The sequence below is a fragment of the Dama dama genome, chromosome 14 (genome assembly GCF_033118175.1).
Source record: "Dama dama isolate Ldn47 chromosome 14, ASM3311817v1, whole genome shotgun sequence".
Classification (NCBI taxonomy): domain Eukaryota; kingdom Metazoa; phylum Chordata; class Mammalia; order Artiodactyla; family Cervidae; genus Dama; species Dama dama.
Window position 1 is genome coordinate 3,932,615 of NC_083694.1, and position 25,219 is coordinate 3,957,833.

The 25,219-nt window shown below is 53.5% G+C and overlaps 1 protein-coding gene across 1 annotated transcript in view; it reads left to right on the forward strand.

Moving 5' to 3' along the window:
- Positions 1-22,814, forward strand: part of MAPKAPK2 (MAPK activated protein kinase 2) — a 47,177-nt gene extending 24,363 nt beyond the window's left edge. Inside the window, exons 3-11 of the mRNA XM_061161165.1 lie at positions 17,487-17,626; positions 17,816-17,880; positions 18,138-18,217; positions 18,681-18,807; positions 19,428-19,503; positions 19,864-19,988; positions 20,464-20,549; positions 20,649-20,729; positions 21,259-22,814. Of these exons, the coding sequence (XP_061017148.1) occupies positions 17,487-17,626; positions 17,816-17,880; positions 18,138-18,217; positions 18,681-18,807; positions 19,428-19,503; positions 19,864-19,988; positions 20,464-20,549; positions 20,649-20,729; positions 21,259-21,402 (924 nt within the window). The 3' untranslated portion in view covers positions 21,403-22,814. The remainder of the gene's footprint in view (positions 1-17,486; positions 17,627-17,815; positions 17,881-18,137; positions 18,218-18,680; positions 18,808-19,427; positions 19,504-19,863; positions 19,989-20,463; positions 20,550-20,648; positions 20,730-21,258) is intronic.
- Positions 22,815-25,219: the final 2,405 nt, after the last annotated feature.

The following is a 25,219-nucleotide window of genomic DNA, read 5'->3' on the forward strand; positions in this document are numbered from 1 at the left end:
TCCGGGGTAAGGAGCTTACCACCTTACGAGCCCCTGCTGTTGGGGGACGGCTCCTTGTAATTTCTGCCATGGGGAGTCACATAGCCCTCTTCTCTGTGACAGCCCTACAGAATTTTGGGACTGTTATCACATCCAGTCTCTCAACTGCTCAGAATAATTGTCTCAGTTTATTGATCCATTTGTCCTGTGACTTTGTTCTCAGACCTTTTATGCCCTGGTCATTATTTTTTGGAAGTTTAATAGTTTCCTTTTGCTTAGACATGACAGTGGATCCGTGTGATGTGAGAAGTGCCGAGTGTGGCTGGGTCTGGATGCCTGTCTTGATCTAGGTACTTTATCTGCCAGGGAGCTGAAGGTGATGCTCGCTCTTGGCAGCTGCATCATGACCACATCATGGCATTGGATCAGATATTTGTAAAATAATAAATACCACAAATCTAAGGTGATGTTAAGGTACTCCTGCAGCTTGAAGTCACTTAGAACCTTTTATAGTAACAGCATCTCGTGTATCTTCTGCTTGCCATCTTCTCATTTTATCTTTGCCACCACTTTATGAGACAGATGCTATTAAAATGAACTTAATAAAAACTGGTTTAAAACAGCATTTGTCAGCTTGGGTACTGCTGACTTTTTGGACCAGATAAGCCTGTTGTGGAAGTTGTCTGGTGCTGCTTAGGAATTAGCATCCTGGTGCTCTGCCTGCCAGATCCCAGATGCAGCCCTCCCTGCCGTTACAAGCTGCAGCAATCAGAAATGTCTCCAGAAGTTTTCAGATGTCTCTTGGGGAAAGTCATGTCAGGCTGAGAACCATTCCCACAGTGTAGAACTTAGTAATTGAAAAAAATTTAAATAATGGAGCTCTTCCTGAAAGGTAACCACTGTTACTCTTTACATGTATACTTCCCTATTATGTTCATTCGTTGTGCAGGCAGTCCTTGCTTTTCACAGTTCCAGTATACATGAATTTCATTTACTACCGCTTAGTTAAATAGCAACAGTCCCAAAACAGCACAGTTCCAGCCCGAGTTGTTGTGACCTGTGAGCTCTGAGTAATTGTATAGAGTACAAGCTTTGCTGCTAGCTCTTCAGTTCACAGATCCCTGTGTACCTAGCAGATGTGTGTTAGGCTCACTGACCAGTCATAGCCCTTCTTTGCGTCTGTTGGTGGAGTTCACTGCCCGTCTGTTGTTGAGTTCACATGGGCGAGTGTGCAGCTGTTGTGTTGCTTCCTTGTCTCCTAGCAATAAACTCATGTGATGTTTTACAAAAATGGATAATCAAGAGAGGAAATTACCCAACATTGATGAAATTTCAGCAAAGAAATGAAAAATGGTAATGCTGAAAGTGAAATTCCATAACTGAACGTAAGTGGAATTATAGAATAAACAGCTGACTGCAGAAATGTTGACATTGCCACTGTTTGAGACTCTGCGTGTGCAGCCGGAGGAGTTAAGTGAAGGCCAATTCCCTGACCCAGCAATTGTGACGCAGAGGACGAAGTGCCAGAGGAAGTGACACTGGGAAAAAGTTTCACATGGAAGGGACTCTTGGAGGTATTTTGCAACATTAAAAGCCCAAAGGATAAAATGTTGGAAACTGATTCAAATTTACAAACAGTGTGGCAATTTGTAAAGGCTTGGAAAAGATGTTTGCTCTGTCTTGTGTGTTAAACCTTGAGAAGGCAAGCCCTGTTCAGCCTGTTCTGCATGAGTTTTTACAAAGAAACAAAACACTCATTCTCAGTGTCTCTATTTTTTAGTTACAGTGTGCTAAATCAATATTAGTTTTATACTAGTTTCTTCTTTATTCATTTATAACTGACAGTAAAAGAGTTTTTAATGTTTTGACAAAAATTTCTAAAGGTCATGGAACAATCAGTTTTTCCCACTGATGATTAAGATTATTTTGTATGGTCATTTGTATGGTTCCATGTTACTTCCCAGGTGGCCCTAGTGCTAAAGAATCCGCCTGCCAGTTCAGGAGACACAAGAGATGCAGGTCGAATCCCTGGGTCTGTAAGATCCCCTGGAGGAGGGCATGTCAACCCATTTCAGTATTCTTGCCTGGAAAATTCCATAGAGTAGTCTGGCAGGCTGCAGTCCATGGGGTTGCAAAGAGTTGGACATGACTTGAGTGTACACACACACACACATACTACTAAGCAAAGGCTGTCTATATTTACAAGAAAGTGGGTAAACACACACATAACACACACACATCTGCCTTTTCTTTTTTAAAACATTTTGCAAGACTGGGACCAGACTGTATGTATCAATCTGCAGCTTGCCTTTTTTCATGGAAGAATATTTTTTTTGGAGAAATTTTGATCTCAGTTTATCTAGATCTACCTCTTGTTTTATTTTATTTTATTTATTTTTTTTTAAAGATTTATTTATTTGGCTGTGTAGGGTCTTGCTTGCAGCACATGGGCTCTTTTGTTGCTCCTCATAGTACATGGACTTCCTTGCCCTGGGGCATGTAGGATCTTACTTCCCCAACCAGGGATTGAACCCACATCCTCTGCATTGCAAGGCAGATTCTTAACCACTGGGCCACCAGGGAAGTCCAAGATCTACCTCTTGTTTTATAATCGCCTATTATTTAATGTACCATTATGGGTATACCATAATTTATTTGACCAGTTTCTATTAGTGGGCATTTAGTTTATATCATTTTTTTTAACCTACTTGAAACATACACTAATACACTTGACTCTTGAACAGTGTGAGGGTTCGGGGCACTGACCCCTGTGCAGTTAAAAATCCACGTATAACTTTGCAGTCGGTCCTCTGCACCTGCAGTTCTGTATCCTTGGAGTCCGCCAACTGGGGATGCTGTTGTCCTGTAGTATGTATTTATTAATAAAACCCCGCATGTAAGTGGGCCTGTGCAGTTTAAACCCGTGTTGTTCAAGAATTAACTGTAATGCTAAAGTGAATCTCTCTGACAGATAACTACCGTTAGCCCCATTTAATGGATGGAAACATTGGAGATTAGAAAGTAAGGGAATTCCCTGACAGTCCAGTGGTTAGGACTCTGCACTTCATTGCTGGGGACCTGGGTTCTATCCTTGGTCAGGGAGCTCATTAAAAAAAAAAAAGGAAGTGAGATAACGGCCTAAGGTCAGGCAGCTATTAATACTGAACTTCGAGCTGGCTTGAATTTAGGGCAGTCTAATTGTAAGGCCCTTGCTTTTAACACCGATGCTTTATAGTTTCTCTTAGAAGTAACTTTTAACAGTAACAGCAGCGTCATCAAGAAACAATAGTAGAGTTTAATGAATTGCCCTGTGAAGTAGGGACTGTTATTATCTCTGCATTGCGATGAAAGAAACTGGAGGTGTAAGTTAGGAAACTCCCAGAATCTCACGGTTAGTTGGTGAAAGAACTGAGACTCATACAGGCAGCCCGCCTTCAGAGCCTTCACTCTCACTCATGGAGTTCTGTGGATCTGACTTCAGAAAGGTCTCTCATCACATGCTGTTATTTTAGTAGACGTTTTTTGAGCCCCTACATATGACATTTTCAGGGAGTTACTTTGGCCCGTATTTTCACTTACTGTGACCTTTAAAACAATCTGTTACCTAGCATGTGCCCAATATTTGAGTCACCTGCAAGTTTGATGAACTTCCTGTCTCCTGTGTCTTTAGCCAGCATATTGGTAAAATTGTAGGCAAAGCCAAGGATGGCATTCTGTGGTTTGTCACTGGAGGTGTTCTCTGGGTTGTCAACAAGCAAGTATTTATCGAGTACGTCCATGAATCCATGCATTAGGCCCAGGATTAGGAATCAAAAAGTGAACAAGACATGGTCCTAGTCTCCAAAAGCCACCTGGTCTGTATAGCAGAAGGAGGGCCAGTCTTGTAAATAGCACCAGTGTGTGTGTTGAAGTAGGAATTTAACAAGAATCTTGTGGGAGCAGAGAGAAAAGAGGTGCTGACTGTGCCTGGAAGTCACTAGCGAGGCTTCACAGAGGAGGTGACTTTGCACTGGTGCTGGAAGGATGCGAAGACGTGGCATCCTGACAAGGTGTGGCATGTTTGAGGACAGTGGGGTTCAGCGTAGCTTATGTAGGATGAGGGCAGAGGTGTTATGGGCAGGAGCTAGGAAGGACCAAGCTAAGGAACTGGGGTTTTACCCTCTTAGCCAGTGGTGACGTTTAAGGAAGAGCATGTGTCTTCTCAGGTTTGCCTCTTAGAGGTTGATGTGGGATGTGTTGGAGAGCAGACTGAGTCTAGAAGCTAGTTAGAGAGCATGGAAGGGCAGAGGGGCCCAAGCAGGTGGCAGGCAGACTGGAAAAGAGAAGATTGGGGAGATCTTTGCGTAGACAAAGGTGGATTGGCTCTGCTGGGGGCGGGTGGAGAGACGCTGCAGATGACTGAGTCAAGATTTATATCGGGGAGCCTGGCTACATGTGAAGGCATTGTCATTTACCGAGACCAAGCAACAAGTCAGAGTGAGGGCCAAGTTCAGTTTGGTGCATGTTCAGCTTGTCCCCAGTGGCTCAGCAGTAAAGAATCTGCCTGCTAATGCGGGAAGGACGGGTTCGATCCCTGGGTCAGGAAGATCCCCTGGAGGAGGAAATGGCAACACACTCCAGAGGAGCCTGGAGGGCTATATCCATGGGGTCGCAGAGTCGGACACAACTTAGCGACCGAACGACACCACTTAGCCTGTCCTAGATCCATTAAATAACACGTTAGTGTTGGTCATTGATAACAACCACAAATAAACTCAAAGTACTCTGTCATCTCACCGCCTCTTTCTTTACCACCCCAGAGGTCTGGAAGGAGGCTTTGTCTACGTCCTTTGTAGAAGCCCAGAGCCCATGCATTGGTATCTGTTGTTTGTTTGGCCTGTAACTTAGGGAGCCTGCTGGGAAAGGTAACGTGATGAGTGTGCCGTGACGTCTCAGGGAGCTAGCCCGGGTTGTGACGGCCCAGTTCACCACCTGCTCTAGATCTTTGCCAGAGACAGATGTGCAGTCACGTGGTCCTTCTTATTAGCAATTCCGTGTGTATATTGTTTCTTTCTCCTTGACTCTGTTTCCTTCACTAGACTGAACTCCTTGACCCCCCCTGGTGCCTGGAGCAGGGCGGGCACTGGGGGAATGCCAGCTGCCAAAAAGCCGGGCACTGCGCATTTTCCCCACGGCCGCTCGGTGATTGCCACTGGTGGTTTGGGCATCACGCCTGCAGGCTCCTGATCACAGGGGGTGATTCTTCTGAGACTGGGACGTGTCTTTTAGCTCAGTCATCTTTGGGTGCTTATAAGTTGGTTCTTGGGCGAGCTTGGATTTGAGGTTTGCCTTAAATATGGTCCAGTTTGAAGAGCTTTCTCCTTGGCAGAAAAGAGAGGGCACAGCCGCTATCATCTGGGTAGATGAGAGCCTCTGTCCCTCCCCACGAAGGGCTCACTTCCTCCCTGGTTCTTCCAGCTTTGTCTGTAGGTTTAAGACTTATTTCAAGTAGCTCTTGCATTTTCATCAGCTCTGCTCATCTGTTCTTTGAGCTCATCCCACTCTCGTTGGGACTGTCCTGGGTTCGGGCAGTTGCTTGTGTCTTTGGACACCTCCTCAGCCCCCTGTGCTGTGACCTTGCCTTTGGCAGCTGGGGATTATCATGCCTTAGATGCTCAGAATCCACTTGTTGGAGACCAGGACTCGTCTTTCCAACTGCATTCCCTTTTGGGATCTCTGCTTATACTGTTCCTTTGTCTCAACTTCTAAACATTGATTTTTCAGGAAGTCTAGACTAAACAATTGTTTTTGTCTCCAGGATTTTTGTTCCCTCCTTTGAACTCCAGACTGATGAGGTTATCCCCCAATGTGGTATTCTTGTTCTTGTTATTGTTTTTGCTAATTGAGGTTTTTTTTTTTTTTTTTTTTTAATGTAATTTAGTAGCCTTTGCTTTCTGGTTAGAATCGAGTTCAGGGTAACAGTTCCCTTCTTGCATCTTCAGCTGTGTGAGAGGTGAACTCCTAATGAGGTAAGATAGGAATGTGTCAGGGAACCCTGCTCTTGGCAGAAAAGGACTTCATCTCTCTCTCAGATGTCCAGGTACTCATGGTGGGTGGTTGGAGCTCTGTCTTGCATCTGTCCATTTTCGTCAGCTGTGTAGGAAAGAGCAGTTCACATTTCTTACCGCATCGTGCCCCACATGTTACCACAGTGCCCACTTCTTGTTCTTTTTCGTTCTGCCTTCACCCAGCTGTCTGACAAGACCCTTCTACTTTCTCTCTCAACTCCCTCCACGTCCCCCTAGATCTGTTGGTTAGGGCACACATTCCTTGAATCTCATTCCGCTGAACTAGCACGATGAAGATGAGCGGCATTTATCGCTTCCAACTCAAGGTTTATATTTGCTTTCTAAGCTGCGTAGGGTCAGACGGATGGGGGCCATGTGTGGACCAGAAGTGGTGTTCACGACCTCCTCTTGTCTTATTTTCTCTTGATGGTTTGCCCATCTCTGGATTTCGTAAAACCATACCTACATACTACAAAGAACAGGGCGTTTCTCTCCCCGCCACTCGGACTTTAGCTTACAGCAGGCTTGAATGGTCCCGTGTGTTGCCTCCCTGCCCCATCCACCTGTGTCCGGGGAAGCATGCTGTGCCTCGTGCAGGAAGCCTCAGCCTGTGCGCCGTCTGGACCCGCGATCCCTGTTTGGTTGGTGAGTGAGTGTTGTAGCTCCTCGGCATTGAGCTCTGTGCTGGGCCTGGGGGACGCAGAGGTGACCGGCGCCAACCCCAGACGAGCCAGGAGGGGAGGCCTTTGGGAGGAAGGAGACGGGAACAGGCGCCAGTGTCCGCAGCCCAGGGTTTGTTTGTTTAAGCCTCAAGTGTCAGGAAAACTGGGACCTGGGGCTTAGGCTCTGAATGGGGTTGAATTCTGGCTGTCCTCACTGGCTGTGTGACCTGGGGCAAGTTGCCTTACCTGCCTGGTCGTCACACCTGTAAATGTAATCAGCAATTGACTGTTTCCAGAGGCCTGTGCGGAGAAGGCAATGGCACCCCACTCCAGTCCTCTTGCCTGGAAAATCCCATGGGCGGAGGAGCCTGGTAGGCTGCAGCCCATGGGGTCGCTAAGAGTCGGACACGACTGAGCGACTTCCCTTTCACTTTTCACTTTCATGCATTGGAGAAGGAGATGGCAACCCACTCCAGTGTTCTTGCCTGGAGAATCCCAGGGATGGGGGAGCCTGGTGGGCTGCCATCTGTGGGGTCACACAGAGTCAGACACGACTGAAGCGACTTAGCAGCAGCAGCAGCAGAGGCCTGTGAGGAGGCTTAAATACAGTGTATTTTCTGTATATAGAGTACTCCTGATTCCTGGTCAGTGCGGTGCACGTGAAGATTCTTCTTTCTCTTTCTGTCTGCTGGAAGAAACAGAACTCTCTGTGTCCCGAGGCTTTTCCGTTCCTTCCCAAGACTCCCTCGTGGTTGACGTCCATGCTGCGTGCAGGGCTTTTTTCCAGATGAGTCAGAAGTGGTCAGCAGTGGTGGTCTGGGGCCTCGGCCTGCTCTTTATCATATTTGGGTTATTGTTGTTGTTCTCTAGTCGCTAAGTCAGGTTCGACTCTTTGCGACCCTATGGACTGTAGCCCACCAGGCTCCTCTGTTCATGGGCTTGTCCAGGCAAGAATACTGCAGTGGGTTGCCATTTCCTCTTGCAGGGATTGAACCCACGTCTCCTGTACTGGCAGGCGGATTCTTCACCGCCGAGCCACCGGGAGAGCCATATTCGGGTTATGTGCTCTCCAAGAGGACGGCAGGTCTCATCACCTGAGCTCCCCTCTGCGTACCCTCGTACTCTGCGTACCAGCAGGGCTCCCCCCGCCGGCTGTGGTCCACGAGGGCTCCCCATCTCCGCTCCTCTGCTCTAACAAGAGGGTGGACTTGCTTCTGGGGGACTCAGGCTGGTGGTCAAATGTAGGACCAAAGCATACTGCGCTTGTTGAGAGTGCCTAGACTTAATTTTTAAGAGGAACTACATGCGGATGATAGAGATCCAAACAATACAGAAAAATATAAAATGAAAGGGGGGAAGATGGAAAAATATAAGCTTCTCTCTAATAACCTGTCCCTTTTGGCAGCACTGTGGATGTTTTTGGGGGAGGTAATTTAGCCTCCAGAAAGGTGTTAAACATCCACGAGTCTGTATCTCGTCTCCCTCTGCATTAATCAAAACAACCACCCACCGTGGTATATTTTACATTCTGTTTAGTACTTTTTTTATCTTTGGAAATTTAAAAACCGCAAAAAAGAAAGTGTTGCCTGTGGCACCACCATGTATGCTTATGGCTTGCGGGACCATCGGCGGCGGGCCCGGCATCCACCCTGCTCAGGACGGCTCCTCTGCCCGCCACCGATGGACCTTTCGATGTGGTCGCTGCTTGTGTTTGTGAACATACGTTAAAAGTCACCTAAGCAATGTGAATTCAGCTCCATCAAAAAAAATAGAACATAAATGAAAACACAGGATCCTCCCGTCTCCTCTGCTTTCCGGCTCATTAACGCCCAGTCCCCTCCCTGCAGCAGGCGTGCCCGCCTCGGTCCTGTGTGCCACCTCTCTGATCAGTTCCTTAGTGGTAGACGTTTAGGTTATGACCAATTTTTTTGCCATTAAGATGCTTTGGGAACATATTTGTTGAATGATTTCCTAGCTAAGTAGTTACTGGGCCTAAGGTTTGAACATTATGATTTTGATAGACATAGCCAAAAATATACTGGTTTATATCCCTGTTGTGTGTATGAGAGAGTGCCTTTTCCTCAAGAATCTTTGCACACGCTCAGGAGTTTGTTTTTTTGGTTGGATGGCTTGTAGGGTCTTAGTTCCCTGACTAGTCATGGATCCTACGCCCTCCGCAGTGGAAGCTCAGAGTCCTAACCACTGGATTGCCAGAGAATTCCTTCTTTTGTTTTGTTATTGGTCAAACATTAAAAAAAGAAAATTTGCCATTCTGGTGAAATTATTGTTATGTTTTATAAACATTTCTCTTTTAATGAGTTGCAGCAATCTTCTTTTGTTTGATTTTCTCTTCTTTTGAGCTGTCTATTCTTTGGCCAGTTTTACGTTGGATTGTTAATCTTTTACAATTGATTTGCCAGAGTTAACCTTTGGCTAGCACGTGTTGCAAATATTTTAAAAAATGTGTCATTTATAAGCATAACTTGTAAGCCTCTTGCCTTTTGGTTGGAGGCTGGTCCCTTCTGTCTGCCCAGGAAGGCGAGAGCGAGGCTGAGGCTGAACCGCAGGGAAGGTCACGCCCTCCCGGGCAGAGTGGCTCGGGGCTGTGAAGGCTTTGGGTCCTGGGTTCCCCGCGGTAAGTTTTAGCTTTGCTTTGGGTTGGGATTTTCCCCTATCACATTAATGAAAATCAGTAAACAATATAGAAAATCGCTTTTACCTCCCAACCAAATGTTTGGGAATATGTGTGCCAACATGCAGGACCCTGATGATGTCCTTCCATGTGCCTTTTATTTCAGTGACTTTCTCGCCTTCAAAGATTGAAAAAAAATGTGCTGTTCGATTTCTGTTTCGATCAGTTCCTAGGGGAGGTCCATCAGTTGCTCCTCTCTGAGCTGTTCAGAGGTTCTAGACGGGGATCCTACTCTTTCTGCCTCTGTGGATGTAGCGGGAAAACCATCATTTCACCCAAGACTTGTCCATGTCTGCTGTCTCCTGTCCTGAGCTGAGCTGAGTGAAGAGACTAGAGACACCTCTGCAGCCTTTTGTCTCTCTGAAATCTGGGGAAAAGAGGTTCCTGGTCAGCAGCACTGCTGCTTCTGTGACAGCATGTGACTTATGTCCTTTATAGCACAAATCATGATGTGTAATTTAAAAAAAATAAAACATTTGTTCGTCGCGTGCTTCCTGCACTAGGTGTAAGCCCCGTGGGGTGCAGGCTCGCGCTGTCGTGTTCTCCGTTGTGTCCAGCAGCTTCCATGCCAGCACGTGACGCGTGCCGGGCGTTCCACGTGCACCCGGTGACGACCGCTGCGGGAGAGGCGGTCAGGGGATGCGAGGGCCGTGTGTCTCCCACCCCCGTGATGGCCGCAGACCCAGGGAGGGGGACCCCGGGGGGACCCCGCTCTTCAGGGAGATCGCACGTGGTACCGGGACAGCGTGCAGCCTTGTGGCTCCGCAGGCCTCCTTGTTCGCCGTCCAGGGCTGTGGGGGCTGTTCCCCCGGTTTCAGGCTGAATGAGAGGAGTGGTCCCGTGATCTTTCAGCCGCACACGGATGCCCCGCTCCCAGCCGGGGCACTGGGGAGGCGAGGGGGTGGGGTGCGCTGGAGCGGGTGGAGCGTGGCCGGGTGGCTCGCACTGCAGGCCTGCTGTCTGCTCTCCGCGGGGGCCCGCCGGGCACGGGCCACTGGCTGGCTCACGCCTCCAGAGTGCAGCCCCTGGCAGAGCCGCCTGGGCGCCCACAGCCGCTGTTCCCCGGCCACCGGGCCCAGGGGTTTGAGGGACAGCCTCCAAGTCAAATGCAGAGAACTCAGCTTCTCTGGCTCCTTAAAAAGTATGCATGCTAATTATGAGTCACTTAGAGAATAAAGATACAGTAAAGAAAATTAAGGCACCTCTTGTCATATCTTTCAGATACATCGTTACTAACATGTTACTGAGTGTGACTGCCTTTCCATGTATATGTGTGTATATACATGCATATGCATGCTAATTTATACCTTTGGGTATGTATACATACAAATATAAATAAATATACATATGTATACATATGCAAATATACATATAGGACTATACTTATAAATATACATATAGGACTGCACATAAGAGTTTTTTTAAAGGATCATTTTAAGGCTTTTAGTTGGAGGAGCACCGCCCTACAGTGTTGTGTTGATTTCTGTGTACAGCACGCTGAGTCAGCTGTAAGCGCACAGGTGCCCCTCCCTCTGAGCGCCCCCCCCCCCAGCTCACTTCGGGGGCCCAGGCTGGGCGCCCTGTGCTGCAGACCCCACCGGCTCTGTCCTCACGCGGAGCCCAGGCTGAGTGCCCTGTGCTGCAGACCCCCACCGGCTCTGTCTGCACGCGGCCGTGAGCCTCCACCCGTCCCGCCCTCCCCTTCCCGCCGCGGCCACAGGTCCGCTCTCACATCTGCGACTCCGTTCCTGTCCTGCAGGGTTCATATATATATGAACTGTTTTTCTGGATTTCATATATATGGTTTACTAGGCGATATTTGTTGTTCTTTTTCTGACTTAACTTCACTCTGTATAACAGGCTGTAGGTTCACCCACCTCGTCGTTGCTTTTTTCACTGACTATCAGACTTAAGGAAACTTCAGATGGAGATTTGTGCTGCAAAAGAAAAAATAAAGTGCTACTGTTGGTAGTGTCAAGGTGACTAAAACACTTAGAAATCCATTTCCCCTTAAATATTCTTCTGAAACATTATTTTAATGATTGAAGATCATGTAGATAAACTCTTGAAAAAGCATCTCTGTTGCGTGTTGCTGGGCATTCAGTTTGTTACTCATTTCTGGTTAAAGTAAGCAACTCTTAAGAATATATATAGTGTTAAAGCTCCTATGATTAGTGCCATAGGGTAAAATTCTTGAATTCTGGGATTTCAGGGTTAAAGAGTTGCTTTGCACTTTCAGGCTTGTGTAGTTTTCAGCCCCTGATGGTGGCTGTTGGTATCATGGATACTCTTGGGCAGATGTTTTGCTTGCCCTTCCTCAGGGTGGTGGGAAAGGGCCTCTGGGCGCATTGAGAATGGGGCTCAGAATCCAGCACTGCTGCGAACAGCCAGCTCAGAGACTGTGACCTGGAGCTTAGTCTCTCTGCTCGCGTGTTCTCTCACTCAGAGAACAGGATGCGTCCTTGTGGGGCGGGTGTGTGGGCTCCTGCTGACTCGGGGGGCTCCCCTTTCCCAGCTCCTCCGAGGCTGCTGCTTGCTTGCTGCCAGCTCTGTGCTCAGGCGCTTGCTGGGACTCGGCCCATGGCAGCAGTCTTCCTCCCCAAGTCCTCCTCTTTTCTTCTAGCCTGCTGAGCGCCCAGGTAGCCTCCTTCCGTGTGGGTGAGCCTGCCCACGGCAGAGGTGCTGCCCTTCTGCTGGGAGGGCAGAGAAGGTCTTACTCACCAGGGTGCCCCACATGTGGGCACCGCATTCTGTGCCTGAGTCAAGCTTTTTCATCCCTCTCTCTGGGCACTCAAATCAGCCGTGGGGAGGATGGACGGCTTCCTTCTCTCTGGACATGTGCACGCTGCCCCCAGCTGTCTAGGTGGTGGGAAGGAAGAGGGCGACCCGGGGCTAACATGCCAAAGCCCACTTCTCTCTGGTGTTCTGGGTGCCACTCTACCCAGCGCCTGGAGCTGTAAATAGCACCTTAAATGAGACGCATGTGGGCGGGGTCCCCGCTGCCCGTCCCAGGGGGACTCGTGGAGAGGTTTGGGGCAGAGCAATAACAGCGGCACTATGCAGTGCTTCCTCTGCCAAGCACCAATCTTGGTACAATAATTCACGTAATGTACACCTGTTAATTCACTTAGTATAGGTGGGTACTGTTATTATCCTATTTAGTAGATAAGCCTGGACAGCATGTTAAAAAGCAGAGACATTACTTTGCTGACAAAGGTCCGTCTGGTCAAGGCTATGGTTTTTCCAGTGGTCATGAAGATGTGAGAGTTGGACTATAAAGAAAGCTGAGCACCAAAGAGTTGATGCTTTTGAACTGTGGTGTTGGAGAAGACTCTTGAGAGTCCCTTGGACTGCAAGGAGAATCCAACCAGTCCATCCTAAAGGAGATCTGTCCTGGGTGTTCATTGGAAGGACTAATGCTGAAGCTGAAACTCCAATACTTTGGCCACCTGATGCGAAGAGCTGACTCATTGGAAAAGACCCTGATGCTGGGAGGAATTGGGGGCGGGAGGAGAAGGGGGATGACAGAGGATGAGACGGCTGGATGGCATCACTGACTTGACGGACATGAGTTTGGGTAGGCTCCAGGAGTTGCTGATGGACAGCGAGGCCTGGTCTGCTGCAGCTCATGGGGTCGAAAAGAGTCAGACACGACTGAGCGACTGAACTGAGCTAGTAGATAAGGAACCTGAGGCACGCTTCGCGCGCTTGGTGGCTGGTGGAGCCTGTGCGGGAGTGTCCGAAGGCACCCCGGCTCGTCCTTGCTGTCTTCCTCTGCTCGGCCTTGCTGGTGAGCCGCGCTCAGGCCCCGGCCTCTGCTGCTTTCTGCTTCTCTGGCTCATCCAGGCTTAGAATGCTGACCACCCTGCATTGTCATGCGGTCCCACGGTGGAAGATTTATTTGGTGGGGGATATAAGGCAGACTGTCCTTTTTGCCTCCAGAGTCCAGCAAAGACAGAGGCATGGAACAGTTTTGTTTTGGATTAAAGCTTTTTGAGTTGGAGCATAGTTGGTTTACAGTGTGGTGTTAGTGTCAGGTGTAAGCAGAGGGATTCAGCTCTGTGTGTGCGTATTCACTCCTTCGTGGATTCTTCTCTCACGTTGTTTATCACAGAATATTGAGTAGAGTTCCCTGTGCTATGCAGGGGGTTCTTGTTGATTATCTACTTTATATATAGCAGTGTATATCTGCTGACCCCAAATTCCTAATTTATCCCTCCCCTTCCCCTTTTCCCATTGGTAATCATAAATTTGTTTTCTGTCTGTGAGTCTTTTTCTCTTTTGTAAATAAGTTCATTTGTATCATTTTTTTTTAGATTCTACATATAAATGATCATATGATATCTGTCTTTGCTTCACTTAGTGTGATAATCTCTCTGTCCATCCATGTTGCTACAAATGGCATTCTTTCATCCTTTTCATGGCTGAGTAATATTCCATTGTATTTATGTACCACATCTTCCCCATCTTGGCTGTTGTAAGTAGTGCCGCTCTGAACACTGGGATGCATGTGTCTTTTGAATTGTGGTTTTCCTGACAGACACCCAGAAGGGGACTCGCCGGATTGAGTGGTAACGGGCCGGTATTCGGGAGAGGCTCCTGCCAGGCGGCGGGTGCTGGGCTGGCCCCTGGCTCCTGGCACACCTATAGGCAGGTGGCCTTGCCTGTTGCATTGCAGTTTAGCACATGTGACAGTTAACCTTCTTCACTGGGGAAGGGGATTTCAGAGGCAAACTCTAGGGGGCTGAAGCAAGTCACAGTATCCACTGCAGGCTTAGCAGGGGTTAAAATACTTTGGAATCCCCTCAGGCATTCCTTGTCTCGGGGCCTCTGGCTTTTTGGTGGGAAGACCCTTCCTTCCCTCAGCTCTGGGCCCTCGGGGCTGCGGTCCTGGGACTTTGGCCTCTCCTGTCCTTGTCCAGGCCGAGGGTGGAAGCCTTCCCGTGTGACTCTCTTGGCTCCTGGTCGAGCCTGTTGCGTTCCTCTGCTGGTGGCCCCTGGCGGTGCGCCAGAATCCTGTTTTCTCTCCGCGACGCTCCTGGGGCCAGAGCTCAGCACCTCCCCTGTGGGTCTTTACTTAGCCCAGTCCTCCAGATTAGCACATTCCTGCCTGCCTCTCCGCGGCCTCCTACCCCACAGCTGTCCACACGGCCTCTTTGGCTCTTCACGGCTCTGCCCCGTGACATCAGCCAGCCTGGAAGCCTGACCGGGTCGCAGGTCTTGCTTTCACTGTGGGCTGATATTTATATCCATTCAAGGATGTCTGATACATCCCTGGCTGTCAGTTACTGGTGTTCATGGGGATTCTTACGCTGTTTCTCTTAGAATTTGAAAGCACTGCTCTGTCCAGTTCTCTTGTTTTGACCGGCTGAGAAGTGCAGAACTGGGGTGCAGATTGTGTGATTCACAGAGCCGGGTTTGTTGTCTGCGTCAGTCCAGGTCCTCTGCCAGATAAGGGATGAATTGTGTGCACATCTGAAGACGGAATGTGAACCCAGGCTACCTGGCCGCACACGCAGATGTGGGTAGAGAGCTAGGCAGAACCTGCGGTGTGTGCTCTGAGTTCAGGAGGGGCTGAGGGGTGTGCACGTGGGTTTGGGCCTCGGTGGGTGCTCACTTGGAGAAGGAAATGGCAACCCACTCCAGTGTTCTTGCCTGGAAAGTGGATGGAGGAGCCTGTTGGGCTGCCGTCCATGGGGTCGCACAGAGTTGGACATGACAAGTGACTTAGCAGCAGCAGTGTGCTCACTTAGTGCAGCTGTGGAAAGTTTGAGCAGAGCTGGTTTCTAGGCGGTGGTCACGGGGCTGCAGACACAAACCCAGCCTCCGGTCTTGCTGGTGACTTGTAACATCCGGGTTTGTCGGTTATATCGGGGTGTTCCAGCCTCACTCAGAGGTGACGGAGAGGGCCCCTGTGCTGTGGCAGTTATGCTGATGTTCTGCAGAGGTGAGCGCCTTTCTGATAACAGAGCGTGCTCAGAGGTCATTAGAAGCTTGCAGTGGCTCTGTGAAGGAGGGAGGCAGATATTCTAACCCCTGACTTGTAGCTGTGGAGCAGGCTCAAAAGGTGATGGTCTCTCCAAGGCTGTGCAACCGGAAATTGACAGATTTCGGACCCAGGCCCAAGTCTCTCCTATCTGCAGATCCTTGACCTGTTGCCTCCGAGTGAATGTGACAGCTTGGGCTTCAGCACTGTGTGCCTGTAGAGGGCGATAGAGGCCTTTCTTTTTAGGCTGTTGCGAGAACTTTTCTCTTGAACTCTTTGAACCTAGCAGTCTCACAGCAGGTTATCTCACTGGGTCATCAGCATTTTCTACATGGGGACCTCCCCGCAGGCCCCCTCCCCCAGTTTGAGTTCTTTCAGGTGGTGTTCAGTCGCTCAGTTGTGTCTGACTCTTTGCGACCCTGTGAACTGCAGCCCATCAGGCTTCCCTGTCCTTCACCATCTCCTGGAAGTTGGTCAGACTCATGTCCAGTGATGCCATCCAGCCGTCTCTTTCAGACTGACTCTTCTTTTTGGTTTTGACATCTAGCACAATGTGTGGTCCGTAGTAGGAGCTCTATAAATGAATTGAATTGAAATACTTGCAAGTGAGATTGGCCAGCGTCTCTTCCTGCTTTTCATAGTGTGTGGGAGGCGAAAATAACCTTTCTGAATGAATGAAGTTGAAGGGAGCAAAACTCAGGATCTGTGGTGTGCCTAGACTGCCACCAGGTGGCACTGTGACCCCACGGTGACTGCTCCCTAGGAGAGCGAGTTATCTGGGCACCTGTCGGGGGTTGGGTCTGTGAAACCAGTTTGCATTTGGTGATCTGAGACTAACAAGTCTTGGCTTCCACCCCTCCTCTAAAGGTTGCATGGTATCGTGGGAAAGGTTTAGGCTTCGGAATCCACGTGGCCTGGATTCCAACCCTGGCTTTCCCCAGGAAATGAGCCTGGGACACAGGCTTCTCTGAGCCTGTAAAATGGGCAGCTGTTGCACAGTTAGGCAGAGCGCAGCATGTCATAGACCACAGCATAACTGTTAGTTTTATTGTTGGAAGTACCTGGTTTGCTCTTCCCTTCCTGTGTAATCTGGCTCCTTCCTGGCCATCTGATCCTCACCCAGACTTGTGCGCTTCCCAGCAGGGGCCGTAGTGCTCCGCTGTATCACGCCCACCTCGAGGGGCCCCTTGGGCGGCTGCCCTGGCGCCAGGAGCCACGCGCGGGGACGTGGTGCCCTCTGAACGCCGGTCTTCTGCAGTGCCACCTGACCAGTGTCGGGTCTTATTGAAGGGCTTGGGATTAATGAGACCGGCTTAGACTAGTCAAGTCTCGGCCTTTGAGGCAGGTCAGGGAGCCGGGCTCCTTTAATACCTTCCCTGAAAGAAGGAGGGGACAGGAATGGGGCTCACGTAAGTGACTTGCTCCAGGTCGGGGATCTGTTAAGAACCAGGAGTTAGATCACACCGGCTGGCTCCCGAGGCTGTCTGCTATTGAGAGGATATGGCTGTGGATTTGGTGTGCTGGCTTTAGGGATCTTAGAACTCCCTTCCCTAACAGATCTGCAGGCTCCCCTCTCTAGGCCCCTTTCCACGGTTGTCTGGATTTTCCTCAGTCTGTCTTCCTACCCAGGCGTCCTGTATCCTCTGCCTCTGAGTTCTCAGCCCTGCCCGCATTTTGGAGTAGACTTCAGGCCCTCAGCTGGGGAGAGGCCCAATCGTCTTTCCCTGCATGGTCAAGGGTGGTCTCTGGTCGGCTGTGGAGACCTCACAAGGGGTCATCCTGTCGTTTCTTTTAGAGTAGATAAGAGAGCTGCAGAGCCCCAAGTCAGGCTTGGGAGGGGGTGCGGGGCCGTGACAAGAGGGCTGGTGCTGGGCCGGGGGGACGGGGGGAGCGTGGAATGGGGGCGGAAGGGCCGGGGCGGGGGGAGGGGGGCGACGGATGGGCCGGGGTGGGGGGTGGGGCGTGTGGACCGGGGCGGGGGCGGAAGGGCTGGGGCGGTTGGGGGTGGGGGGGGGTGGATAGCTGCCGGTGGGGGCTGGCGGGCACACGGGCCGGGCCGGGGGGTGGGAGGGGTCCAGGCGGGGCAGCCCCCGCGCACCCTCAGGAGGTCTGGCTTGCAGATGCTGCAGGACTGCCCCAAGGCCCGCCGCGAGGTGGAGCTGCACTGGCGCGCCTCGCAGTGCCCGCACATCGTGCGCATCGTGGACGTCTACGAGAACTTGTACGCGGGGCGGAAGTGCCTGCTGATCGTCATGGAGTGGTGAGCAGCCTTCCCCTCTGGTTCCCGGCCCAGCCTGACCCTGCTCGGCGCCTGCGCCCCTTTCCTCCTGAGGACCGCCGGGTGGGGGCGCTGAAACTCAAAACGCAAGCGCCTAGTTCCTCTTAGGGGGCAGTGGCGAGCGCGCTAGTGCGATGTCACGGCCCCCGTCTCACTGTGGCCTTGTTTCAGTTTGGACGGCGGAGAACTGTTCAGTCGAATCCAGGACCGAGGAGACCAGGCCTTCACGGAACGAGGTAGAAAGGGTCTGTTGCGGGCCCGGCCGGGAGGCGGGGCAGCAGGGCTCCAGGGCTCCAGGGGCCTGCTCTGGGGAGGTGCTCAGGCCTGCCTCCCCGCCTGCTGCTGGGCTCTGCCTGCTCCTGCGCCTCGCCTTCTGGGGCGGGTGGGGGCGTCGGGGGCCTTAGGCTTCCCCGGGGGGCTCTGGTGTGGGCTTTTCAAACCTAAGGACACATCTTGTGACTTGGCTGTCTCCCCGCTCCGGTCTCCTCTGCAGAGGCCTCGGAGATCATGAAGAGCATCGGCGAGGCCATCCAGTATTTGCACTCGATCAACATTGCCCATCGGGATGTCAAGGTACCAGCTATTTATACTGCAGCCCCCAGCCCCCAACCCAGTGGGCCTGGAGGCCGTGGGGGTCAGGGTCCCCAGGGTCATCCTGTGTTCCCGCGGCCTGGCTCCTGGGGGAGGGTGGGCAGAGAGCCACTCTCTGCCCCGCAGGCCGTGCCCTCTCTGGGCAAACCCCCCTCTCGGCTGGGAAGCCTTCTGAGGCCGTGCTCCTCAGTCACCCCCACAGCCCCTCCTCTGGTCTGTGTCCCTGTGGTGCTCACCCTGTCTCTGCATCAGTGTCTCACTCCCATGCCCACTGTGAGCCCTCAGGAGGCGGGGGCTGGGGGTCCCGATGGTGTGCTGATGGGACAGGGGGGGGCCGGCCGGACGGTTGCTGAAGGAGGGCGGGAAGGAAGGGAGGAGTCGTTTCCCTGCGGGTTTCTGACAGCCACTCACCAGTTCAGCAGAGATGCTCCTTGTCTCTCTCTAGCCTGAGAACCTCTTATACACCTCCAAAAGGCCCAACGCCATTCTCAAGCTCACTGATTTTGGCTTTGCCAAGGAAACCACCAGTCACAACTCTCTGACCACTCCTTGTTACACGCCATACTACGTGGGTAAGTCCGGAGAAACCCTCCAGAGCCCTAGGAGAGCCTGTCTTTGCCCGGAGCTTCTCCCAGAGCCTCCTCTTGCCGGTGTCAGGGCCCCAGGGCCCAGGAGAGTTGTGTCTCCCGGCCCTATGTAGCCCGGTTCTGAGGTGACCTGACCTGAAGTAGGCTTAGCAGATCTCAGCTGGGCCTGAAGTGGTATAGGAGGTTATGTGCATGAGGTTACGGGTGGAATTTTGTGCACGTGTGCACTTTGACTGGGAAGAGCTCTTGTTCCCATCAGACCCCCAGGGGGATCTGGGATGTGCCTCTGGTCCGGGACCCCCAGCCGACTGCACCGAGGAAACTCTCAAAACGTGTTTGTCAAACCAAAAGGCAGTCTGAAAGGCTCTTGCAGTTCAAGACTTGCTTTATCTTGAGATTCTGGCCCTTGGGCTCCCCCAGGAGGAGCGTCTTTGGGTCTCCTTTACCCAACCCTGGGCCTGGGCTACCCACTGTCCCCGTTCCGGGCCTAGCTGCGGTCCCGTAGTGAGGGGCTGAAGGGTCGGGTGGGGACACCACCCAGAGAGGGCCTGGGTGGATCCTGGTGTTCTGAGGACCAGGCCCACTGCCCTCGTCTTTGTTTCCAGCTCCAGAGGTACTGGGCCCAGAGAAGTACGACAAGTCCTGTGACATGTGGTCCTTGGGTGTCATCATGTACATCCTGTGAGTGTGGGGAGGGGCCTGGGGACGCGGGCTGGGCAGGCGTGGACGGAAGCCTCTCCCTCTGGGGTGAGAGGAGGAGGCCGCGGTTAGCATCCCCTTCTGGATGGGGGGTGCCCTGGAGGTCCTGCGTGTCCCCTCTCAGTGTCGCGTGGACTCTGACAGCACAGTGCTACAAATTAGCGAAGGGGCAGGAAAATGTGTGGTTTAGATACTTGGCATGTTGGATTCCTGGGCCCTGTCCCTGGCTTTGTACCTGAATCAGGGAGTCCCGGTTTCTCTGTGAACATCGCAAGAAGTCCTGGTGCAGGATCCTAAATAATATCAGCTCTGTTCCTCTCTTCCCACTTCCTCTCGGCTCAGGCTATGTGGGTACCCCCCCTTCTATTCCAACCACGGCCTTGCCATCTCTCCCGGCATGAAGAGTCGCATCCGAATGGGCCAGTATGAATTCCCCAATCCAGAATGGTCAGAAGTATCAGAGGAAGGTAAAGAGCCCGTGTGTGTGTGTGTGTGTGTGTGTGTCTGTGTGATCTCCCATCAGGGACGTGGCTATGGGTCTTCACCGAGCCCGCACCTGCTGGGTATGTCCTGCCTGTGTGTGTGTGTCTGCGTATGTCTGTGTGTGTGTGTGTAGGGATGATCTCCCTTCAGTGATGTGGCTGTGGGTCTTCACCCAGTGTGTGTGTGTTTGTGTGTCTCTGTGTATGTGTGTAGAGATGATCTCCCATAAGTGACGTGGCTGTGGGTCTTCACCCAGCCCACACCTGCCTGTGTGAAGCGCCCAGCAGGGCCAGGGCTTGGTGGCACTGTCTGTCATGGTCTCGGGGCCAGCATCTTGGGTGGTCTGTGTCCACGCCCCCTTTGAGTCTGGCTTCTCCCTGAAAACGGGAAGGAGCAAGAGGGGAGGGTGGCCCCTGAGCTGTCTCTGTCCCCTGTGGGCACCCCGCTTTCCTCTTGCAGTGAAGATGCTCATCCGGAACCTGCTGAAGACCGAGCCCACCCAGAGGATGACCATCACCGAGTTCATGAACCACCCCTGGATCATGGTGAGCCTGGCAGGCTAGAGGCACCTGGGTCCACGGGCCGGTCCCTGCGGACCCCACCCCGCCCCAGGTCTTCACTCGGACCCTTTTCTCTGCCCCCAGCAATCGACGAAGGTCCCTCAAACCCCACTGCACACCAGCCGGGTCCTGAAGGAGGACAAGGAGAGGTGGGAGGACGTCAAGGTGAGGGGACGCCTGGCCGGCGGGTGGGGGGAGGGGTGGGCTCGGCGGTGCTCACGGAGGCGGCTGGCCCTGCATCCTCTCGCCCCAGGTCGTCTGGTACCACAGGGATGGCTACTCTGAGCCGCTTCCCCGATCGGGCTGTGGGCAGAGGCTTCTGCGTTGGTCTGAAGTTGGCTGTGGCTGTTTCCTGTCAGTTGTTACACTCTGCCTGTGAAAGGGCCTGAAAGGCCGTCTGCAGTCTCCTCACTTTGCAGATGAGACACTGAGGCCTGGGGTGGGGGGGTGCCCTGTTCACGGTCGCCTGGCTAATGACTGGCTGGAGCAGACGTGAGTCCAGGTCTCCCGGCTCCTACTTGGCGCTGTTTTGCCCCCCCAGGCTTGCTGGGGGGCTCTGGGCTCTAGAGGGGCTCTCCTGAGCCGGCTCTGGGCTCACAGCCGGCTTGCCCTCAGTCTCCGCTCCCGCACGTCACCCCATCCCCGCCCCGCGCTGTCTGTGGTCTCTGACCTCTCTCCCGGTCGCCACCCCCAGGAGGAGATGACCAGTGCCTTGGCCACGATGCGGGTTGACTACGAGCAGATCAAGATAAAAAAGATTGAAGACGCGTCCAACCCTCTGCTTCTGAAGAGGCGGAAGAAAGCGCGGGCCCTGGAGGCAGCGGCCCTCGCGCACTGAGCCAGGCCTGCTGCTCCACTGGAGGACAAGCAATAACTCTCAACCCGGATGGATTTTTTAAACAGAGACCCAGAGCCGCGCCTCCTCCCGCTTCCTCTTCTCCTCGGCCGCGTGGGGTCCGGACCTCTTCAGAGGCAGCGCTCTGCCTTCGGTTCTGGCCACCTGCTTGAGAGGGGGTGCCAGGGAGGCCGCGCCCCGGGGAGAGGGAGCACCATGCTCTCGACCCTGTGCTCATTTGGCAATTTTATCAGTAATTTGACTTAGAATTTTTACGAACCTTCTTTTATCGTTCTTGCCCTCACTCCCGCCCGTGTCCCCCAGTCCCCGTCCTGTCCGGAGACTGCAAGGGTTTGGGGTATGTCCTAGGGTGTCCGTGGAACCCTCCCGAGGGGCGTCCCTGCGTGGCCCCGCTGGTACCCTGACTTCCCCACTACGGCCCCAGGTCCCCACTGGCTGAGGCCTGCCAGGAGCTGCAGACTGTGGGGGCCGGGCCCGGAGGCTCTGCTGAGCCCTCGGATGTCCCCGGTGTGCCAGGCGGATAGGAGTGAGTGTGTGTGTACGTGTGTGCGTGTGCGCGCGCCCGGATCAGTGCCTGTGCGCGATGGGCCCCTGATGTGCTCGGGACCATCTCCCCCCGCCCCCGGGCCCACCCTGCCCGCGCTGGGCCTGCCCAAGTGCCTGGGAGCCTGTCCGGGCCCTGCGCCAGGCCGCCCCCGCCGCCTGTGTGGGCGGGTCCGGGCGCAGGCGAGGGCGCGCCGACCACTGGCGCAGCGGCAGGAAAACGGGAGCCCTGCTCGGAACCTTCCGCCGGTTTGTGCCGGTCCTAGGCCTCCGCCGAGGCACCTAGCTACCCCTCTGCGCCCCCTTCCTGCCGTCCTCAACCTGCTGGTGTGTGCTCTCACGTCTGCAGCCGTTTTGCAGCAGGCCCGCCCTCAGCCCACGTTGGTGAGCTTGCGTTTCGAGTGCCTCCCGGGCTCCGGGGCGTCGGTCCGCAGCCCCCTCGGGGCGAGGGCGGCAGCCCAGTGGCCTCTGCAAGTGTCCGTGGCCCAGCGGGCGGGTGGGGGAGGCTTCGCACCAAAGATGTCCCGACTCTGCCCCTCTCCCACCAGCCGCTCCCCCGCCCCCCGCCCCAAACAACTCAGCGACGTGTCCAGGCCAGTGTGGGGTGGGGAGGCCCCGTGTTAACCGGAGCGCTGTGGGGAGGGCCCCGGGGCAGGGGGCAGTGATGCTCCAGCTCTCATCTCCCTCGGGCGGGGCTGGGGTACCCGGGGCCTTCTCGGGGTGCGAGGGCAGCGCGCCGATGCCCGCAGCGCCTGCCCGCCTCTGACGGCGCCCAGCTCTCAGACTGTTGTAAACTCTTGTCGTTTTGTATGAGCAAAATTGTCTTTACTAAACAGATTTAATAGTTGAAAGGCTTTCTCTCTTCCTTCCTGAGGTTCAGCCCCTTGACGCCCCCCACCTCTCGTCTTCCTACGTGTGCTGAGGGGTTCCGTGTGTGGGGAGGGCAGAGTCGGCGTATTCTGTGGCGGAGAGGCGAGCCTGCGGCCCGAGGGAGCCAGCGCCCGCCCTGTCGGGGGCCTGGGGGATGTCTCTGGCCTGGGCGGGAGAACTCGCACGCTTTGCCAGTTACTGAGTCAGGAGCCCGGCCGCTTCCAGCCCGGTCTTAGACCTGCTTAGCCACCCCAGACGCTGACACCGTCATCCGGGGGTCGGGGTGGGGGTCGGGGTCAGGGTCAGGGCTGGCTCGGGGACTGTGAAGGTGGTGGTGCTGAATTGGCCCAAATCCTCAGGGAGTGTGGAGGAGCAGGTGGACGTAGTTCCTGAAAGCTCCAGTAGGGGGTGCCGGGGGCCAGGCAGAAAACAAACCATCAGCTGCAAGAGGCCTCAGCGCTCCCGTGACCATTCAGTCGGCAGATGCGAAGGCCGAGGCCCGGGGTATTTGAGATCGCACGGTGAATTGACTCATCTTAGCGCCTAAGGAAGAAATTGACTTACTGACCTCACTGCTCTCCCGCCCAGTCAGGTGGAAAAGGAGCTGTTGCCGAGTTTCCCTGCATTTTCTCACGTGATCCTCAGAGCTGTCAGGGAGAGGGTCAGGGCAGGACGGCTATCCCTATTTTATGAGTGAGAAAAGCAAAGACAGTGAAGGGATGCGCTGGGGGTCCCCCTGCTAGTGGGTTTGGACTGGAACTCAGGATCCAAGGCCTGGGGTGTTCTTGTCCCAAGACCTCCTCCTGCCTGGAGGAGAGACCTGCTCACCCCCAGTCATCACCTGCCCAGCCTGGTGGCAGAGACAAGGCCCCCGCAAACTACCTCTCAGAAATCCTGAGTGTGGTTGGCGCCTGCCTTGAAACTCAGCCCATGTCTAGAACCACTGCTCAAATGAGCCAGCAGGAAGTTTTCCTGTCAGAGATCTCCAGTCATGTTGTCTGCACTTAAAGTGGGTATCAGAGGTGATAAGAACCCAGGGAAAGAGAGGCTAAGGGCTGATGGGGCGGGAGTTGGGGTGCAGGGGGACGTTTCCCACTGTGCTGCTCTCTTTGGAGGCCATGCTAGTTTCCTGCTGCCACTCTAATACCACACGTTTAATTGTTAGACTTCTGAGGTCAGGAGTCCGATGGTCCCCCGGTCTGAGATCGACACGGGGCTGGCTGGGCTGCGTTTCTCTCTGAAGCCTTTGCAGCTTCCAGAGACGGCTCCATTTCTTGGCTTGAGGCCCTCTCCCTCCGTCTTCAAAGCCAGCCACGTCCCATTGCTCTGACCTCGCCAGGAAGGAGCCTCTGTTTTGAAGGACCTGTGTGGTCAGAGGAGGCCTCCGCAGACACTGCAGTGGCCCTTTGCCTCAGTCCCACCAGCAGAGCCCCTTTGCCATGAGGCGGCATGTTCCCAGGCCCCGGGGTTGGCTGTGAGCGTCGTGGGGCCGCTGCCCCATCCCCGAGGCCCGTGTCATGTCACCTCCTCGTCCACCTGCCCCATGTTAGCCCCACGTTCTGCTTCCTCCTCCGCCCGGGTCAGCCGGGTTCACAGACTGGACCTGACATGTGGGGAGGGTGGCTAGGGTGAAGGGCAGGAGGGGCCTGGCTTGATGAGAATGGCCTTACCACACCTCTCTACCCTCTCCAAGCCCCTGACGGTCCACGCTGGCATCACCCTGCGAATCTCTGCCTCTGGGAAGCACGTTACCTCCTTCTGCTAAACTCCCAGATGGGGTGGTAGGGAAACTTTTGTACCTAAAGGCAGATGCTGGCTGGCAGAGTTGGAGGAAGCAACATATGATATTATCGTCAAACACCCTCAAGTGGTGTGAGAGGTGGGGAAGGCCTGTGGACACTCTTGGGCACCTAGGAGGCCCTGATGCTGCGCTGGGCGATCCTCTGGGTCTCTTCACCATCATAAAAGGCCTCCGGGGGAGTTGGTCTAGCCTCCAGCTGACCTCAGAGAAGTAAAATGAAGAAGAAAACTCAGCCTCAGAGGAGTGAAATGACTCTCCCAAGGCCTCATGACTAAGCAGAGGTCGATCTGATTTGGATCTCCTGCTTCCAAGTTTAGAGCTTCTTAAAAAAAACAAAACCCCACCAAAGATAAGGGGAGAGGGGTCAGGCAGGGAGACAGCGGGCTTCCTCTCCACCGGGCACGTTTCCATTTCTGGGGAATGGCAGAGGCTCTCCTCAGCCTTGGGGGCATTGAGTGCCATGAGACGGTGGACTTGGACGTCTCATCCGGCCGGGCAGCTCTCCTCAGGTCTGTGTTCCGCCCTCTGGTGGGCTGCCCTGCCGGAAGGGCTTGGGAAAGCCCAGGTTTGAAGCGGAGACTGTGG